At 43.0% G+C, this 19519-nt stretch overlaps 1 protein-coding gene across 1 annotated transcript; it reads left to right on the top strand.

Moving 5' to 3' along the window:
• The first annotated feature begins 6428 nt into the window (after positions 1 to 6428).
• LOC103999766 (exocyst complex component EXO70A1) lies at positions 6429 to 13443 on the top strand. Its single transcript, XM_065127708.1, has 2 exons — positions 6429 to 8665; positions 13180 to 13443. Exon 1 carries the CDS (start codon positions 6526 to 6528, stop codon positions 8434 to 8436), a length of 1911 nt encoding a protein of 636 aa, XP_064983780.1. The 5' UTR covers positions 6429 to 6525; the 3' UTR covers positions 8437 to 8665; positions 13180 to 13443.
• Positions 13444 to 19519: the final 6076 nt, after the last annotated feature.

The following is a 19519-nucleotide window of genomic DNA, read 5'->3' as shown; positions in this document are numbered from 1 at the left end:
AGATCTACATTTTCTATCATGTTGCATAGAATTTGTCATGGTTCCTTTAGGAACCCAAATCAATTTGTTTGGACTAATTTTCCTGAATGGACAATAATGCGTCCTGTGTCCAAACTTACAACAAAAGTTGCATTTGCTTTGATGTCTAACATGTAAGATGGGGCCTTTTACGAAGGTAGTTGGATTTTGGTGAGGACTCCTCACAAATCCAATCCCACTTCTTTTGGGAACATGACCCTTGTTTGTAAGGATAATGTTTAATGACTTGCTACCAACCTCGAATTTCTTCAACGTGTCCTTAAGTAGCAAGTTTTCTTTTTGAAAAGTTTCTAGATCATGGCATTTTATGCATGAGTTTAAACTATCACTATGTTCAGCATTTAACTTATCAAACTTGTAAATAAGACTATCATACTCCTTTTTTAGCAATTTGTATTTACCACTAATAGTCTTACACTCATCAAACAATTCATGGAAAGCATTTAATAATTCATCGAATGATAAATCTGCATCTAATGAATTTGTTACCTCATCTTCGATGGCCATTAGGGCGTAATGAGCAACTTGCTCGGTGTTGGTCTCCTCTTCTTCGGACGCGCTTGAGTCGTCCCATGTTGCTTGAAGCGCCTTCTTCTTTGATGTTCTTCTTTTGACTTGGGGACAATCACTCTTGTAGTGTCCCGGCTTTTTGCATTCATAGCAGATCACTTGGTCCTTCTTGGGTTCAAGTTTATTTTTCGCATCATTCTTAAACTTGTTTCTTTTAAAGAACTTTTTAAACTTTCTTGTTAAAAGTGCCAAGTCATCATCACAGTCCTCATCACTTGAGTTTTCTCTCAAGTGGCATTCAAAAGTTTTGAGTGCCATATCCTTCCTGTTCTTTGGAAGGATGTCTTCTTGCTCTTCATGAGCTTTACAAGTCATTTCGTAGGTCATTAATGACCCGATTAGTTCTTCAAGAGGGAAGTTGCGCAGATCTTTTGCCTCTTTAATAGCAGTGACTTTAGGATCCCAACTCTTAGGAAGGGATCTTAGTATCTTATTTACGAGTTCAAAATCCGAAAAACTTTTTCCGAGTCCTTTCAGACCGTTGACGACATCCGTGAAACGAGTAAACATGTCGCCAAAGGTTTCACTCGGTTTCATTCGGAAAAGTTCAAAAGAATGCAACAACTGATTGATTTTTGACTCTTTCACTCTACTTGTGCCCTCGTGGGTCACTTCAAGTGTGTGCCAAATATCAAATGCAGTTTCGCAAGTTGAAACACGATTAAACTCGTTTTTATCAAGTGCGCAAAATAAGGCATTCATAGCCTTTGCATTAAGAGCGAAAGCCTTCTTTTCCAATTCATTCCAATCGATCATTAGAAGAGAAGACTTTGAAAATCCGTTTTCAACAAGGTTCCACAGTTCAAAATCCATAGAAATAAGAAAGATCCTCATTCGGGTCTTCCAGTAGGTGTAGTCCGTCCCATTGAACATGGGTGGACGTGTAATAGAATGCCCCTCTTGGTTTCCGGCGTTTGCCATCTCTCTTGGGTTTTAATCCGTTAGAGAGTTAACCTCGCTCTGATACCAATTGTTAGGATCGAGAGCACTAAGAGGGGGGGTGAATTAGTGCAACGGAAATCTTTCAGCGATTTAAAAACGAAAGCTACGTTCGTCCGATAAAAACGATTTCGATGTAAAAGCCGATTCTAAGATTACTTAAGATTAAGCGCAGTTTACGTCTAAGCACAGTTTACGTCTAAACTGAGTTTGCGTCTAAATACAGTTTACGTCTAAACGCAGTTTTGCGTCTAAACACAGTTTTACGTCTAAACGCAGTTTTGCATCTAAACTCAGTTTACGTCTAAACGCAGTTTTACGTCTAAACACAGTTTGCGTCTAAACACAGTTTTGCGTCTAAACTCAGTTTACGTCTAAACGCAGTTTTACGTCTAAACACAGTTTACGTCTAAACGCAATTTTACGTCTAAACGTAGTTTTACGTTTAAAAGAAGTTTACGTCTAAAACACAGTTTTATGTTTAAACACAATTTGCGCAGTTTACGTTTAAACGCAATTTTACGTCTAAACACAGTTTGCGTCTAAACGCAGTTTTACGTCTAAACGTAGTTTGCGTCTAAAATAGTTTCAAAGGGATCTAAACTTAGAAGCTAGTTTATAAAAAGCGCAGAAGACAGTTTTGCAGAATCAAAACACAAACATAAGCTGATCGTACGAAAAACACAGATTTACGTCTGAATGCAGATTCGAAAAGATCAGCACTTAGAACTTGTTCGTAAAGGCGCAGAGAGCAGTAGTTATGTAGGAGGTTTGTTGTAATGATAAGGTACTCGAAATAAAAGCAAACCAGAGATTTAGAGTGGTTCGGTCAGTCTTGACCTACTCCACTTTTGGCTTCCTCCTCCGACGAGGTCACCGACGTCAACTAGCTGCCTTCCTTCAATGGGCGAAGGCCAACTGCCCTTTTACAGTTTCACTCCTTTTGATGGGCTCAGGAGACAACCCTTACAGAACCTTTCTCTCCTCACTTTTACAATTCAGAAGCTTAAAGAACAGAAGGAGGAGACTTAAAGGCTTTACAACAATTTTGAGCTCTTAGAATCACAGAAAGAATCAAGATTTCGGTGTATGTCTATGTAATTTCTGTGCTGAATGGGTGGGGTATTTATAGGCCCCAACCCAGTTCAAATTTGGAGCTCAAAACGATCAAATCCCGGAATTCCGGGATAAGGCGGTTGCACCTCCTGACTGGAGAGGTTGCACCGCCTGGCAGAGCTCGGAGACTGAGCCCAGGCGGTTGCACCTCTCTGTCAGGGGCGGTTGCACCTCTCTGCTAGAGCTCGAAGACCGAGCTCAGGCGGTGCTACCTCTCTGTCAGGGAGGTTGCACCGCCCAGTCTAGCTCGAAGACTGAGCTCATGCGGTGCTACCTCTCTGTCAGGGAGGTTGCACCGCCCAGTCTAGCTCGAAGACTGAGCTCAGGCGGTTGCACCTCCTGGCTGGGGCGGTTGCACCGCCCAGTCTCGCTGGGAGACTTAGCCCAGGCGGTGCCACCTCCTGGCCTAGGCGGTTGCACCTCCTGGTGCAATCAGGGTCCGAATGGTTAGCTCCATTCGGCCCAATTTCAATCTTTTCAGGGGCCCAATTGCCCCAAGATTAAGCTAATGGGATCACCTCCCATTTTCCAACTTAATCAACGTGCTAACTACGATTAAATCTAAGACAATTTCTGCAGCTTTGCTCCGATGCGTCAATCGCTTCTTCCGGCGAACTTCCGTCGATCATCCGATGAACCCTCGGTGATTCTTTTGCGGACTTCCGGCAAACTCCTGGACTTTGTGACGATCCACTTGGCGAGTTTCGACGAGCTTCGCTTGGCAAGCTTTTGGACTTCTCGGATCTGTTCTCGCAGAACCTCCGACGACTATCCGAACTTCCGTCGAACTCTCGAACTCCCAACGTGATCATGATCTTGACTCCAGCGCAACTCCTGCTGCTTGTCTAACTTTCATCGTAGTTAATCCTGCACACTTATCTCAACACATAGATGAGACAACAAATGACAATTGACTTCATCATCAAAATCCGAGATTCAACAGTACCACCACCAAACCCTACTACAGGACACTGAATGGGCCAAATAATATGCCCAATTCAGCTCTAATTCAGGCCCAATTGGCCCCTAATTGAGTTGACATTGTTTTATCCTAAAACTAACTCAATTAGACCTAACTAACTTGATCTAGACACACACGATTATAAACACGAATTCTATGTTGTCCAACATATTATTGGTTCATTCGGTGCTTCATCCGATCCTTTTGGCACATCAACCTCTCTTACGACGTATTACCTAATTGGCATGTTGACCTCTGTAATATCTGATCTCCTTGGCGTAATGTCCGATCCTTCTGGCTTGATACCCAAACTTATGGCACAAAGCCTTCTACCAATACGTCGACCGATCCTCCGGCTCAACATCCAATCTTCTGGCATTTTTCACTCTAGCCCAACGTTTGATTCATCATGCTTTAATCGATTTACCTTTTCTAATCAAATTTAATCATACGTCACTCAAAACGTATATTAGATCATAAACTCATCAATTGATTTCATCGTCAAAATCCAAGATTCAACATCATTTTGTTTCGTAAGTTAATAGGTTCCGAATTGGCCCCCCTTCCCACTATGTTATTATTGACAACATAAGTAAATATAAAGGTTGTATCCTATTCCAAATATGCATGTAGGATGAGAATAAAAGTAGGAATAGTATATTACAATATACGTCGGAGTTCCACCTTAGCAAAGGAGAGGAGCACACAAAGGGCACATAAGGTCACCTCTCGATATTGGAATCAATTAGCTGGTATAGAATACAAAAGATCCAAAGGGATCGATCCCCTAAGCTTTCGCCTCTCTATATTAGAATCATTCGATAATAGCACTGACCCAAAGAAGCATATGGTTGCTTTTTATGCTTAAATGACCCTCTATAGCATGACAAATGCCCTAATGTGCTAGTCCTTCCCAACGATACTTTAAGGTGCTACATGAAAATGACAAGCCCACCTTTGCTTGATTTGTTTTAAAATTCATGACAACGTATAAAATATTTTTAAAAATGTTTAGAATCTAATTAGATAAAGTTACTTTAAATAAAATTTTATTTTATTTATTTTGATTAAATTTTTTTTAAATCTTATTGGGTCAAGTAGAAGAATATTAGATTATGTGACTATATCTAATTATGTAAGATATATTATAGATCTGATTAGATTTCTATGATATTTATTAACCAATAGAAAGAAAATTTTTATTATAAGATTTCTTATGATATAACCTTGATAGGAGGGACTTTCCTAATTACCATTCTAAATCCTTTATTCTTATTTATAAAGGACAGAACCTCTTGGGTACAATATAATCAGTTATTAAGATTACAAATATATTCTCAATCTTCTTTAGGTCTAATCTATCACTCATAGTAGTCCTACGAAGAATAGGAAGAGATAAGAAAGTGAATCTAGTTTTCTTTTTAAATCAGATATCATTATCGTTATGACTTTTAGATCCGATCATGATGTTTTTATAGATCATGTAAAGAGTTTCTGAATGATATCGAAAGATATACATCCTAAATCTAATTTATCGTTATTTGATTTTAATTTTTGATATTAATTTTTTTATAATAATAATACAATATCAGGTTTTATGCTTCTATCACAAACTTTTAATTACTAAAGAATTATTTTTATGTTCAAACACTAATCATTCGGATAAAAAAATAGTATATCAATATATTAAGATTCATCCTCCAAAATATTATTAAAATAATACTTACAAAAGATATATACATATATATTGAAACATAAAAGTAAAATTAAAAATAACCGGTTGAATTAGTCATGCCATACCTCCAACCAGAGATGGAGATGGTTCACAAACACACTCATTTAAGACAAAGTACCACAAAACAAGTAGTTGTGAAGAGCGCACACACACTCATTCAACTCCTGTCATCTCATCTCCTTCTTCAGCAACTATTATGGACATTGGGTGGACGCTGCTGTCTTCTTTATTCTTAGTTTTCAACAGAAGTATATGATCCAAGGCCTGCCTCCAAAAGGATTTATCTCTTAATGGTAATTGAAATCCTTAAAATCAAAGAATATTATGTACCACATGTTTGCATTATGTAAGGTTTATATATATATATATAATTAATTAATTTGCCTCTACTATGCCTATACGATTTGGGCTCCGTTCATACAGTACCATAGTTCACTTAAATAGTAATTTTCTCCTAATCAGAATAACATGCAGGAATCCTCATCCTCGGCCAGGAGGAGCCACCTGGCGACAAATGAGCGGCGCGCTGTAACCCAACGCCAGATGCGCCAGCTAATCGCCACCCAGGCAAGTCGCCGTTTTCCTAACCCCCAAACTACCGAAACAGCCACCAACCCGCGTTTCCCAAACCCCCGGTCCCACTCGCTCACCGTCGGTCCTCCCTCCTCTTCGCGGGTGCGATTCTCGTGTCACGACTCACCGCTGCGGTGTCCCGTGACCACGGTCCGAAGTGAGAGCCCGACCCCCGATGGCTATATTCCCATCGGACGGCCAGAAATCGAGATTCTGCCTCTTATCACCGTCCTCTCCTCCGTTGGCCGCACGCTCTCCGACACGGTTTCACCGCACGAGCCCGATGTCCGCGGTGCTGGGGCGTGCATACCGACACCCCACGCTGCACCAGCCTCACACCGGATCATCATCACCACGTGGCGCCATTCTGGCCCTCCGATCAGCGGCGCACGAGTTGGGACTCCCAGGTCCCGTGTGCCGTCGCCCCACCGGAATATTCTATACCAGCGCAAGAAGTCAAAGTCGCTCTCTTCGAAACGATTAAGACACGCGAAAGAGACCAAAGCAGCAGCAGCTGAAGCCGCCTTCCGCGACCACGAAACACACAACTCGCCCTATCGGAGCGGAGACCGTGGAACCCTATCGCTTCCCCATGGACGGATCTGGAGGAGGAGCGGCGGCGGAGGGGGACCTGGAGGCGGCGGAGAAGCTGATCATGCGGTGGGACTCGACCGCGTCTTCCGCCGCGGACGAGCGGATGATTTTCGACGGCGCGGACCGTTCCGACGCCGAGAGGTACCTCCGCGCCGTCGATGAGCTCCGACGCTCCATCAAGGACCCGGTCATCGTCGGAAGCCCCCGGAGATCGTCCTCCTCCTCGTCGCACTCCTCCTCGGAGAACGCGATCCAAATCGCCATGGCGCGGCTGGAGGACGAGTTCCGCAACCTGCTGCTAACCCGGGCCAACGAGGTCGAGGTCGACGCGCTCGTCGATCTGAGCTCGCTCTCGTTGAATAGCTCGGCTTCCATGGACGGGTACGGCGATCTGTCTGACGCCGAGGGCGGCGGCGGCGGAGACGGTGGTGGAGAGGGAGAGGCCTTTTCGTCAGATTCGGTGGGGGCGAGCAGCAGCATACGGCGGAGCAGCATACGGTCGACGAGGAGCATCCGGGAGATCGATCTGCTGCCGGCTGACGCGGTCGATGACCTCCGGAGCATCGCGGAGCGGATGATCGCCGCCGGGTACGGCCGGGAGTGCGTCCAGGTGTACGCCGGCGCCCGGAAGGCGGCGGTGGACGTGTGCTTCCGGAATCTCGGCGTGGAGAAGCTCAGCATCGGTGAGGTCCAGCGTCTCGAGTGGGACGCCCTTGAGGCCAAGATACGGCGCTGGATTCGCGCTGCCCGGGTCTGTGTCCGGATCATCTTCGCCAGCGAACGCCGCCTCTGCGAGCACATCTTTGAGGGCCTTGGCATCGCCGATGACGCCCCTTTCATTGAGACTGTCAAGGGCGCGTCCATCCAGCTCTTTGGATTCGCCGAGGCCATCAGCATCGGTCGCCGGTCACCGGAGAAGCTCTTCAAGATCCTCGACCTCCACGACACCATCTCTGACCTCCTCCCGGACATCGCCGTCGTGTTCCTATCCAAGTCTGCCGAGTCCATCTACACCCAGGCCACTGAGATCCTCTCCCGGCTCGCGGAGGCCGTCCGTGGCATCCTCTCCGAGTTTGAGAACGCAGTATTTCGAGATCCACCCAAGACACCGGTGCCTGGCGGCACAATCCATCCCCTTACTCGCTACGTGATGAACTACATCAGCCTCATCTCAGATTACAAGCCGACGCTCATCGAGCTCATAGTTACAAGGCCATCTGCGAGCTCCCGGTTCTCTGGTGATGATCTCGCAGCTGCTGGTGCTGCGGTGCCAGAGCTTGATTTCCCGGTGTCCGAGAACCAGACTCCCCTCGCCGCCCACCTGATCTGGATCATAGTTGTTCTTGAGCACAATCTCGAGAACAAGGCGAACCTTTACAAGGATAATGCCCTCTCCCACCTATTCTTAATGAACAACGTCCACTATATCGTCCACAAGGTGAAGGACTCACCTGAGCTCCGGGAAATGATTGGTGATGACTACTTAAGAAAGCTCACCGGGAAATTCCGGCTGTCTGCGACGAGCTACCAGAGGGCCACGTGGATGAGAATCCTTCACTGCTTGAGAGATGAGGGGATTCATGTTAGTGGAAGCTTCTCATCAGGCGTCTCTAAGTCCACTTTGCGGGAGAGGTTCAAAGCTTTCAATGCTGCTTTCGATGAGGCTCATAAAACCCAAGCGACTTGGTATGTGCCAGACACCCAGCTGAGAGAGGAGTTGAGGATTTCAATCTCGGAGAAGTTGTTGCCAGCGTACCGGTCTTTTCTTGGCCGGTTCCGGCTACATATAGAGAATGGGAGACACCCCGAGATGTACATTAAGTACTCGGTTGAGGACCTTGAGATTTCTCTGTCTGATTTTTTCGAAGGGTGTGCTCCTTCTCTACACAACAGAAGAAGGTCTCATTAAAATCACATGATGCTTTCAGGACAGGAGACTGATGATTGTGTAAGCTGATATTCTTTAAATTCTTAAAAGAGGGAAGCAATAAGGAGACAAGTTTTAGCAGCACTGATCTTTGGATTATTCAAGAACTTAGTGTTATTGATGGAGAGTTCAGAGACCCCACATAATATCTGTATCTGATATGAAGATCTTGTTGGAGGACTCAAATAACCCATGGTTATAGTTTCCCTCTGTAAGCAAATTTGTTTCTTTTTTTTTCACGGGTATCTGTTAAGCATGTTCATAAAGTGTCTACTATTAGTGTCCTTTGGAGAACTATTATCATAACTTTTTTGGGCCTATGATTTTTTTCTTCTCATTTTTGCTGGTTGTGGGTGCTTATTTTGATGTGTCATATGATGTCATTTTTTAGGTAATATAAATTGTATTACAATTCCATTTCGCAGAGATTGCCAGCTATTTGTTCTCCCTCTTTTGATTTTAAATCCCTCTTAAGATATTATTGCAAATGAATGAAAACAATAATTGTCAACTGGAGAATACTAGCTGGGCAGCATGCACTCTTACTCTTTTGGAATTCAATCACACTCCAATGACATTGAGAACATGTTGTAGTTTGACATGTGTGATCTTGATGTTGAATATATATGTATATATATGTATATATATATATATATATATATACATATATATATATATATATATATATATATATATGTATGTATATGTATATATATATATATATATATATATATATATATATATATACATATACATACATATATATATATATATGTATATATATATATGTATATATATATGTATATATATATATGTATATATATATGTATATATATATATGTATATATATATGTATATATATATATGTATATATATATGTATATATATATATGTATATATATATGTATATATATTCAAAGGGTAAGTGGCGAAGGCTGGATTCGAACCTAGGATCTTATGATATATTGTCAAAGTCTTTATCAGTTAGGCTGGCCGACACCTTATTAAGTGTGTCAGTTGAGATTTCGAACCCTCAACCTTTGGTAAGAGGGCCTGGTACAAACTTTTTTATATTTTGGGCTGTGGCATGCCAGCTCTTTTGGTCTGAAGAGAACATATCAGTTTGCTGCAACCATACCCTGATTAACATGCAGGTGAGAATATCTTATCCATATTTGTAGGCTCATGCTTATCTCACTTGGGCATAGTTCATAGCATGCCATTGATTTTCTAGCATCAGCTAATAAAATATGGATTGGTTTCTAAACATGATTTGTTAGGTTGCTCTTTCTTTGCTAAATTGTCAGTGAACTCCATCCTTGTTCATCTAAGACATCCACCTGGATACATTGTACAGTCTCATAGGTCCACATAACATGCTACACAAGTTCCTGCCTAGGGTAAAAGAAAAAAAAAGATGCATTGACCAGGGGTTCTATAATTGCTCGTACAAAACAGCTCATAATTGTAGAAATCTGCTTGCACCAATGAAGTATGAATGGTCTGCTTTTATTTTTCATAGGTGAAATTGTTTCTTGCCTTCTCCATACAACCTTAGTGAGATACTTTAGGAAATCAGGGAAATAAAAAAGCCTAATTAAATTTAACATAGGAAACTGATTGCTGATTGGTAAAACTTTGGCATCATAAAATTCTCTTATGAAGTGTGGAAAGATTCTAGGATTAAAGAACTTTTACTTATTGCCATAAAATTAACAATGAATTCTTAATGTTGTATGTATTATTGACCTTATTTAAGTAAAATTCCTCCAAAGTTTATATGTTACTCTATTGCACATCATACTTTTTATGATGTATTTAGGAAGCAATAATGGCTGTTAGGACTTGCATTCCATCAGACAGCTTGGTTTCAATGGCTACCATACCAGTGGATTAATGCAGCATTTCAGAGGGAATTACAAGCTAATGCTTCTTATTATCTAAAAACATATTTGTCTGGTGAGGATTGTCAGACCTGAACACCACCAGTGGTCCAAATTTGACATAAGCTTGTGACGAGCAGAAAATCTCCAACTACTTGAGTCAACTACATGGATTTTTTCTTTCATGTGATCTGGTCAAACACCTAAATCTTAATATTGTTTTGGAATATGGGTTATGACTAATGGATCATTTGCAAATCTATGTAATAGTAAGTATTTCAAGGCAAATTTACTGTTCATATTCTTTAGTGGTCGGCCTTCTTGGAAAGAGAATGGAGGCAGGGAAATGACAAGGGTCAAATAATATAATGAAGAAAAGTTGTCTCCCATTTACTTTGTGTGCACCCACGTATTTGTTGTTGTAATATAATTATGTCTTGTTTATTGGTGTTCTTGAATGATCAGATTATTTGACCCTTTAATTTGGTTTATATGGATTATTTGTTTGCTCATAAGTAATGATATGCATAATTTTGCCATAAGTAATGTTATGCATACTTTCATTCTTTGCAATCTTAAACCTTCTATCAAAAGATTTCTTCACTTGTTGATCTACCTTTTGTATATGTATGTAGGGTAAAATGCAGGGAAATTCTTTGAACTTTGACTTCTTTTTTTTTTGCAGAGGGCCACCTCTATGACCCTACTGGTCTTGAAACTTTCAATAAATGCCCTATTTGCTGCAACTGTCTACTCCCATCATTAAATGCTGATATGGCATCATGTTGCTACTGTGGTTGACATCAAAGGATAAAAAGTCATTATTAGAAGAGTAATGAATGGTCATAGTTCATGGATTAGTTGGTGATGATGTGGCAGCCATGTGCTTCCCACACAATCCATATGTGGTAGTCCGTAGTTGATGCCTTGATGGCCCCATCGAAGGTTGAAATATCAATTTTGTGGGCCAGAAGTGCTTATGTGATGATGCATCGGAGCTACACCACTACCAGATCAGCGCCAGCTTATCAATGAATCCCAGTGACACTTTGTTGAGTGGATGACATATAAGTGAGACACATGATGGTGAATTGGTGTAGTAGCCCATGTGGCTTCTCATGTGGCATATGGTGTCAGTGGCCTCACAAAAGATAGAAAATAATATTTTCCCTACTAAGTAGTCTCCACTTGGGTGACAGAGGTGCCATGTCTCTATCACATAGATTACATGTGTCCCTAAGTTGGTCCTGATGTTTAGCACATGTGGCACTCTAAATGGAGCATACATGGCTCTTGGTGGCCCAGCAAGCGTTGAAAATGCAAGTTTTTGTATCAAGTGGCATCCACTAGAATGACACATAGGTGTGTCTTAGCTATTGTAGCAGTATTTGCCCCATGTCAACACAATATACCGGGGATCTTCAACAACCAACAAGGCAACAATTGCACACATCAGTCTGACTATCAACTGTTACTGGGTCAAATAATTGCAATAAACGGAACACCTATTGCAAGATTTAGTGCCTACAGGATTAAGTTCAAGTAAAAAGGTCCTCTTTGTAAGAAGTTCACAGTTAATGGGTTGTCCAGTATACTCTATTTATAGGTGTATGTATATATCTACATATAGAGGAGTTAAAGTTACTCCTCCAGACCATTGAAAAGACTGAAAATCCCTCTGGAAAGAAGGTGAATCAAACGTAATAGCGTTTTGATCTTTTTTAGAATATTTATTGATAATGATGTATATGCATATGTATATATAGTGATTCAAAGAGTAAAAGAAACTTGAGAAGAAAGGGTGGGCACATAGCATAAAACTTCTTTCACTTATCACCCTGACCTCATCTTTAAGGACATGGATGTATTTGGAAAAAGAATTGAATGAAAAATGCAGAAAAAATGCAGGGTTTTATACCTTGATTGCAGAATCTTTTCCTCAGATTGATTATTAGGCTGAAGGGCTTGTAGAAAACTAGAGTTACTACCAGTACCATGGTACCAGCAAGCTGTTAATTTGCAGGCAATGAATGCTGGGCCAAGACAACAATTTATTTACTCTTTGCATCTTCTACAATCATGTGCAGCCCATTAGTGAAATGGCAATATGATTGTTGAAGATAATTTAGTTAGTCTGCTAACAAGGAGCTTAAGCTAGAGGGAACATATCTTAAATTTTGTTCATCACAATGTATCATAATAGAGAAGAAACCTAGTTAAGTGCAAGGATTAATATCAGTTAAAACTGTAAAGTTTGTTGTTGCATTTATGCCACATTCACTAAGCCAAACTCTAACTTTATGTTCTTGTTTTGTTTAGGATTGGAGTCATCATCTGAATCCTTTTTTTTCACTGGCTTGGATTTTATCATTAAAATACCTAATGTCTCTTACACATTATTTATGTTTGAATGAGCTGAATCTGTATGCAATTTATGATTTCACATTTCACTAAGCTAAACTCTAACTTTATGTTCTTTGTTTTGTTAAGGATTGGAGTCATCATCTGAATCCTTTTTGCCCACTGGCTTGGATGTTATCATTAAAATAGCTAATGTCTCTTATACATTATTTATGTTTAATGAGCTGAATCGGTTCATAATTTATGATTTCAGCTTCAGCAAAATTCTACACAGCCCTCTTTACCTTTATTTGTACCATTTTAAGACCAAGATTCCTTGCATTTATGAATCTTTCTGATTAATTTGCATCTTAAATTCATCTTGGTTGGAAATGAGATTGGGCTGTCATTTTTTCAACTGTAGATAAATCTCATGGTCTTTTTTGGTTCAAAATAGATGCTGCTTTTCATTTAGTAATTCTGATAAGTCTTTTTTAATCAGGATGCCCCATGTAGTAAAGTAGAGGATGCCCCAAGCTTTATTCTTGCGTCAACAGAGATCAGCTATTGTCTTTGTACACGAAATCACCAGTAAAGGCCTTGCCAATGCTGTAAATGTATCTCTAGCATTAATTTCCCTTTATATTTTAACTGAGAGAGTAACTTTCTACATTTTTTGTGTTTTGTTATTTATCAGAAACACGATGTTAGGCATTGAAAAGCTATTGCTGGATTGATGTGGCCATTGGCTTCATTAACTTCTGTACATTCTGTAGTGTTCTCTTATGGTTGTTCCTTTACTACCTATTAGGATAGATAAACATAAATCAGGTTTTCTTTGTCTTTCGGTTTTCCTTTCTCTTTCCCCTGTATCATGTTCACATGATGCACTGTCCAGATTTTACACGGCCTACACAATAATTCCTATCAGTATGACACTGCTTTCATCTTTTTCTGAATTATCTACTAATTTATCTGCAGTTCTTGATCTTGAGTGTTTAATGACATCCATTTATAGGAGTCCATAGTAAGCATACAAGAAGACATTTCTACTGATGCAATTTGTTTCTAGTAACAGCCAAAGAAGATTAATTTATAGCTTCAAAATTTCATAACCAAGTTTGATATATCCTTGGTAATACAGACTGGTCTATTATGAAATATGTGACTACAATTTTAATCAAGGTTCTAAATTTCATATGGAACCGCCCATATCGGGCGGTATGTATCGGTCTGTCAGCAAATCGGTACCCGGACCACCTGCTACCGGGCGGAATGCTTGATATAGCCCTGTATCGGGCAGCAACGTTATTGCCTGAAACAGGTCGGTAACGATCGATTTCGACTATGACCGCCCACTACCGAGCGGTATCAGCTTAGCTGCGGCGAGGGAAGAAGAAGCATCGAGGGAGAAGGAAGAAGAAAGAGAGAGTGTTCGAAGAAGAGGGAGAATCAGGAGAGCCTCGATGCGTCTCGATCCGACGTCGCCCTCCCTCGACGATCCCGATCTAGGAGGTAATGGCCAAGCGGTGGCTAGAGCAGCGGAAGAGGTGGTCTCCTTCATTGCCTCGTCTGCGATTTTACGGCTTCTTCGTTGCGTTGTCACGGACTTAGCTGGTTTTTCCTAAGTCGTGCGGCACCCTTGCGTGTCTGTCCGCAAAGGTCAGCCTCCCCGAAACCTCCCATGGTCCCTTAGGACCTACAAAAGAGAAAACGGGTTAGAGAAAGCGCCTCACTCGGGATCCACAAGCAAACATTTCCGAAAACACTTCATAACCAATGCAAATTACAAACACTTTACAAGCTCTGAATGGTTGCACAACAAAGGGTCAAAATGGTCCACTACAGACCGAATTCTCTCACAAGTGTCCACATGACACAACCTTTATTTACAAGCCTAAAACGACCACCAAACCCAACTAAAATAGGGCTGTTATGCCTTCGACCGTCCCTCTACATACTGTGTAAAGCATGAACAAACCAAGAGACACAGACATACATAAGCATTACATCAAACATCCTGTTTAGAATTTTGTCCGTGACATTCTCCCCCACTTATTCAATTGACGTCCTCGTCGAAGCCTTTGTCGACACTGCAACTCCTCGCTTTTGCTAAGTCTTCAATCTTTTGCTCCAGCTGCAATGCACCTCTTGGCTCCTAGCTGCTCTCTGCTGCTGTTGTTGAGTAGTCGAACTTTTGATCCGCCACGTTGCTTCAACTCGCTAATGACTCTGACTCTAGTGTGGGGTTGGCTGAGTTGTGTTGGTCCCTGTTGGTTCCTGCGGATCATTTAGATGAAGGAAAAGACCATCCTTACTATGTGCCAGTCTCTCAAATGCCTCATGCTGCTTGAACTAGGTGGATGCTTGTTGGAGCTTTAACGAGCATCGCCTCGTAAACTTCTGAAGTTTTGGGTCATTCCTCCACAAAATTTCCCCATCGACTCTTCTTTCATTTAGTTGTCACTTCAAAGTATATTCGCATCACTTCCGCTTTCGATTGGCATTCTGTTGGGAAATGAAGCGGATAATCTACTCTCAGTAGCTCTGATCACCATTGGTGAGGATTTGACAACTATTGTCTTCCATTATCTTCGAAGGGTGTTTGAACCTGTGCAGAGCTCCTTTGCTGGATAGATAAGAGAATTGGGGTACTCGGTTTCGCCCATTCTCTTAAGAGTTGAGAAGGCAATGGTTACTTGACTTCGCCCGCTTCCTCAAGGGTTGTACTCCATGCATCGAGCTGGTTACTGACCTTCGCCTGCTCTTTGCTCACACTTCTGAAGCACTCGAAGTGTTTGCACTCCTTGCATTGAGTTAGCTACTGTGATTCACCTTCTCAATGCCATCGAACTTTTGGAATGCAAGAAGTTTTCGCCCCACCTTGGAGTAAGTCTCTAATAGTTTTGGTCGCCTCTGGGAATGTACCGTCTTTTCCATTAACTCTGTCGCCTACTCCACATAGTAGCAAAGGTACAGTACCGTGTACTGCCTGCTTCGTTCCTTGGTCGTGCACTCTTGCACGACCTGAAGTCCTTCACTTTCGGCTATCTTGATGAGAAGCTCGTTGACACCGGTTTTACGAAGTTCCTTAGCCTCTGCCCTTCAGTCTTGTCTCGGTACTTGGAGTTTGCCTCTGCATACTTCACCTCGGCGCCTTTCACGACCAAGCACTCTCCCTCCATGAGAGCAAGGGATCAATGACTTTCCTGGAAGTCCCGCCTCTGCGGTACCATGGCCCTACCATCCGTCGCCTCGCATTTGCATCCCTTTTCTTCACGATCAGTATATATGTCTCTGTGGCACTCCTCCGAGTCCACCTCCATTCTAACTGATGCTTGATTTTGGGTAGCTAAGTCCCTCTGGACTCATCGTCGCTTCCTCGCCCCTTTCAACCCCCTACTTCAACACCTCTGTGTTCTCCAAGCAGCTCCCTTTGGTCGATGGAAAGACAGACTGCAACTCACATGCATAGCCTCTGCCATTATGTTGTAGGTTTTGCACCGATTCTGTTCTCCTTAGCTTCCTTGGTAGCAACGTTCGCTTACTCGACCTTGTTCTCTGACTTGCCGGGCTCCCTTAAGCGAATATGGGCTTTGGAGCTGTCCAACTCTCCAACTGCTTCGATCATACCTCTGCATGATCAAGCCTCTCCTATGGGACTCACTGGGACTTGCATTTAAACTTTTTCTTCGGTGGTACACAACCCCATATGTTGATGACCAAGGCTTTCATCCGATGCAAAATTCGATGCACGCACGGAAGACCCGCCTCCGCGGTACCATGACCTTTACTCCTTAAATCCATAGTCCTTGCCGTCGTGTTGTTCACCAAAGTGGAGCTCATAGTAGCTCCCGATCATACCTCCGTATGATAGTCCCTCGCTGGGCTACAATCTGTGTGTATCGCATTGCCACAAACTATTCCACCATGATCCGCTACACTACTATCACCTCCTGGTGATATCTCAATTGCATTTTGATCGTTGTGGGATGAACTCGGATTGTGATCCCTCCATGTGTGGCCTTTGCCAACATATTGTAGGGCCTCTTCCACTTTTGATTGTGTTCGCTCCTTTGGCAATAGACCTTTATCCACCCGCTCTTGGGTCACACATAGATGAAGCACCGCTCTAGGACGATCCGTCGCCTAGTAGCTCCCGAAGTCCACCGACTTCGTTGAAAATGATGCACCATTGTATGAATCCTGGGCCTCTGCCCCTACCAGCACAATCTCTGTTGTGCACTGCTTCCTTCATGGTAACTAGAATGGCAACACTGTGGCATATTCTTCAAGAGTACCTGCCTCCGCGTCCTCTTGCCCCGTGCCAAGGCCTTCTGAATTCAACTTCGCCTCCGCAAGTTGAGTCACTTTAGTTCCTTTATCAAAATGCTTATCCGAGATAAGGTGCATGTGCCCAGAAGCTCCCTTAGTCTTTGACACCATGCAAGATAACTCCGCTCCATTAGAATGAAGGACCCATGGAACGACATGATCCCGCTTTTGCCTCTGCAAGAGTTCATGTTCTCGATCTCTGTCTAAGGAAAGCTCTGTGCCTCCGCTCCATGTTCCATCTTTTTTGCTGGCTCCCTTCATACGGCTTGGGTACTTCTCCAAGTTACACCCAAGTTGCTTCGCTCCTCGTTTTGCATTGAGTTGATGGTGGCCCTCGTGCCCACCATTCCATGGGTCAGCCCTCCATTGAGTCCGATCTCTATATCGACTCTAAGTGTGCCTTCATTTGTGTTGCTTTGGGTCGCTCCCTCACTTGATCTCGCAATGCATCCACCAATACATTCTCTCAAGCGAGATCATGCGACGACTCCTCGCCGCTCACTCGGTCCATTGAGCTTCGTGGAGTTATTGTTTTTGAGGTACTCCTCAACATGTGCGGTCCGTTGCACGTGATTCTCCCTCTAGAGAGCCGGGACTTATCCTTCCTGGGTATTTATCCTGTTGGAGCATTATCTCTTTTCGTTTCCTTCCCTCTGAATACTTCGGAAACCACCATCCCCTTGGACTACTATGACTTACTGAACAAACCGTGCATTGTTTTGCCTCATACAAACGCACTTGCTAGATTGTGACTCCACGTTAATACAACCCCCGCTGCACCACTCAAGGTCTAGCAACATACTGAACTCGCTGCACACTTCAGCCTCCTATGGACGTATCCTTCTCATGCCGAAGAGAAAGTCTCAATGCTTCATGGCACCGAGTTTCGATCGCCTTGGGATGGCCACGAACATTCCATCGTCTGCATACAAGCTCTTGCATGAGTACTGAATTCTTTGAGTTAGCAATTCCCCTCACCTCTGTGAGTTTTGCACAACTCTTTCGATCGCTGAGCAACCTATTCCACCTTGCATGGTCGCATCCTTTACCAAGCGCCTCATTTGCCTTAAGCAACATCAAGTATTATTGTCAACGTCGAGCCGTAGCTCGAACTCAGCCATCCCAACCTTTGTGCGCTACGTATTCTTCCAAGCTTGCTTGTTCTCGTTGTGCCTCTTGCGTAAAGGGTTGGTCATTCTTCTGAATGCCAATCTCAAATGTCCGCTCCTCTCAGCGACTCCTTTTCCCTACATCTCCATGCCTGTTTTCCCCCAAACGATCGCGCGTGCTGGCTACCCTCAACGCAGCCCCGCTAGGTCCCCCACGTTTGCATGCCAAGTGTTTCTATGAGTGCTTGTCCCGCTTTGATACCATCTGTCACGGACTTAGCTGGTTTTGCCTAAGTCGTGCGGCACCCTTGTGTGTCCGTCTGCAAAGATCAGCCTTCCCGAAACCTCCCATGGTCCCTTAAGACCGACAAAAGAGAAAACGAGTTAGAGAAAGCGCCTCACTCGGGATCCACAAGCAAACTTTTCCGAAAACACTTCATAACCAATGCAAATTACAAACACTTTACAAGGGTCAAAATGGTCCACTACAGACCGAATTCTCTCACAAGTGTCCACATGACACAACCTTTATTTACAAGCCTAAAATGACCACCAAACCCAACTAAAATAGGGCTGTTAAGCTTTCGACCGTCCCTCTACATGCTGTGCAAAGCATGAACAAACCAAGAGATACGGACATACATAAGCATTACATCAAACATCCTGTTTAGAATTTTGTCCGTGACAGCGTTCTTCGCTGAAAGCCGGAGACATTTGTAGCCTTCGCTACGTTCTTTACCGAAGGCTGGAGACGTCTTCGTCGATCGTCATAGATGAGGAGATGAAGGAGACCGCATTCTTCTCCTAGTCTAAGGCGACGAGGAGAAGAGGAGGTGCCGTCACCGAGGCAGTGTACTGTCACGGATAAACTTCGAAACAGGATGTTTGATGTAATGCTTATGTATGTCCGTGTCTTTTGGCATGTTTATGCCTTGTACTGCATGTAGAGGGGCGGCCGAAGGCATAATAGTCCCATTTTAGTTGGGTTGGTGGCCACTTTAGGCTTGTAAATAAAGGTTGTGTCATGTGGACACGTGCGAGAGATTTTCGGTCTGTAATGGACCATTTTATCCCTTTGTTATGCTACTGTTCAGAGCTTGTAAAGTCTGTTTGTAATTTGCATTGTCTATGAAGTGTTTTTCGGAGATGTTTGCTTGTGGATCCCGATTGAGGCGTTCTCTCTAGCCCGTTCTCTCTTTTGTTGGTCCTAAGGGACAATGGGAGGCTTCGGGGAGGCTGACCTTTGCGGACGGACACGCAAGGGTGCCGCACGACTTAGGCAAAACTAGCTAAGTCCGTGACAGATGGTATCAGAGCGGGACAAGCACTCATAGAAACACTTAGCATGCAAACGTGGGGGACCTAGCGGGGCTGCGTTGAGGGCAATCAGCACATGCG

This window comes from Musa acuminata, chromosome BXJ2-10 (assembly GCF_036884655.1).
Source record: "Musa acuminata AAA Group cultivar baxijiao chromosome BXJ2-10, Cavendish_Baxijiao_AAA, whole genome shotgun sequence".
NCBI lineage: Eukaryota > Viridiplantae > Streptophyta > Magnoliopsida > Zingiberales > Musaceae > Musa > Musa acuminata.
The sequence above is the reverse complement of the archived record's forward strand: the minus strand, read 5'-3'. Positions and strand labels throughout refer to the sequence as shown.

What these genes read in the sequence shown, in the direction of transcription:
- LOC103999766 (XM_065127708.1), top strand. Translation starts at nt 6,526, where the DNA reads ATGGACGGATCTGGAGGAGGAGCGGCGGCGGAGGGGGACCTGGAGGCG.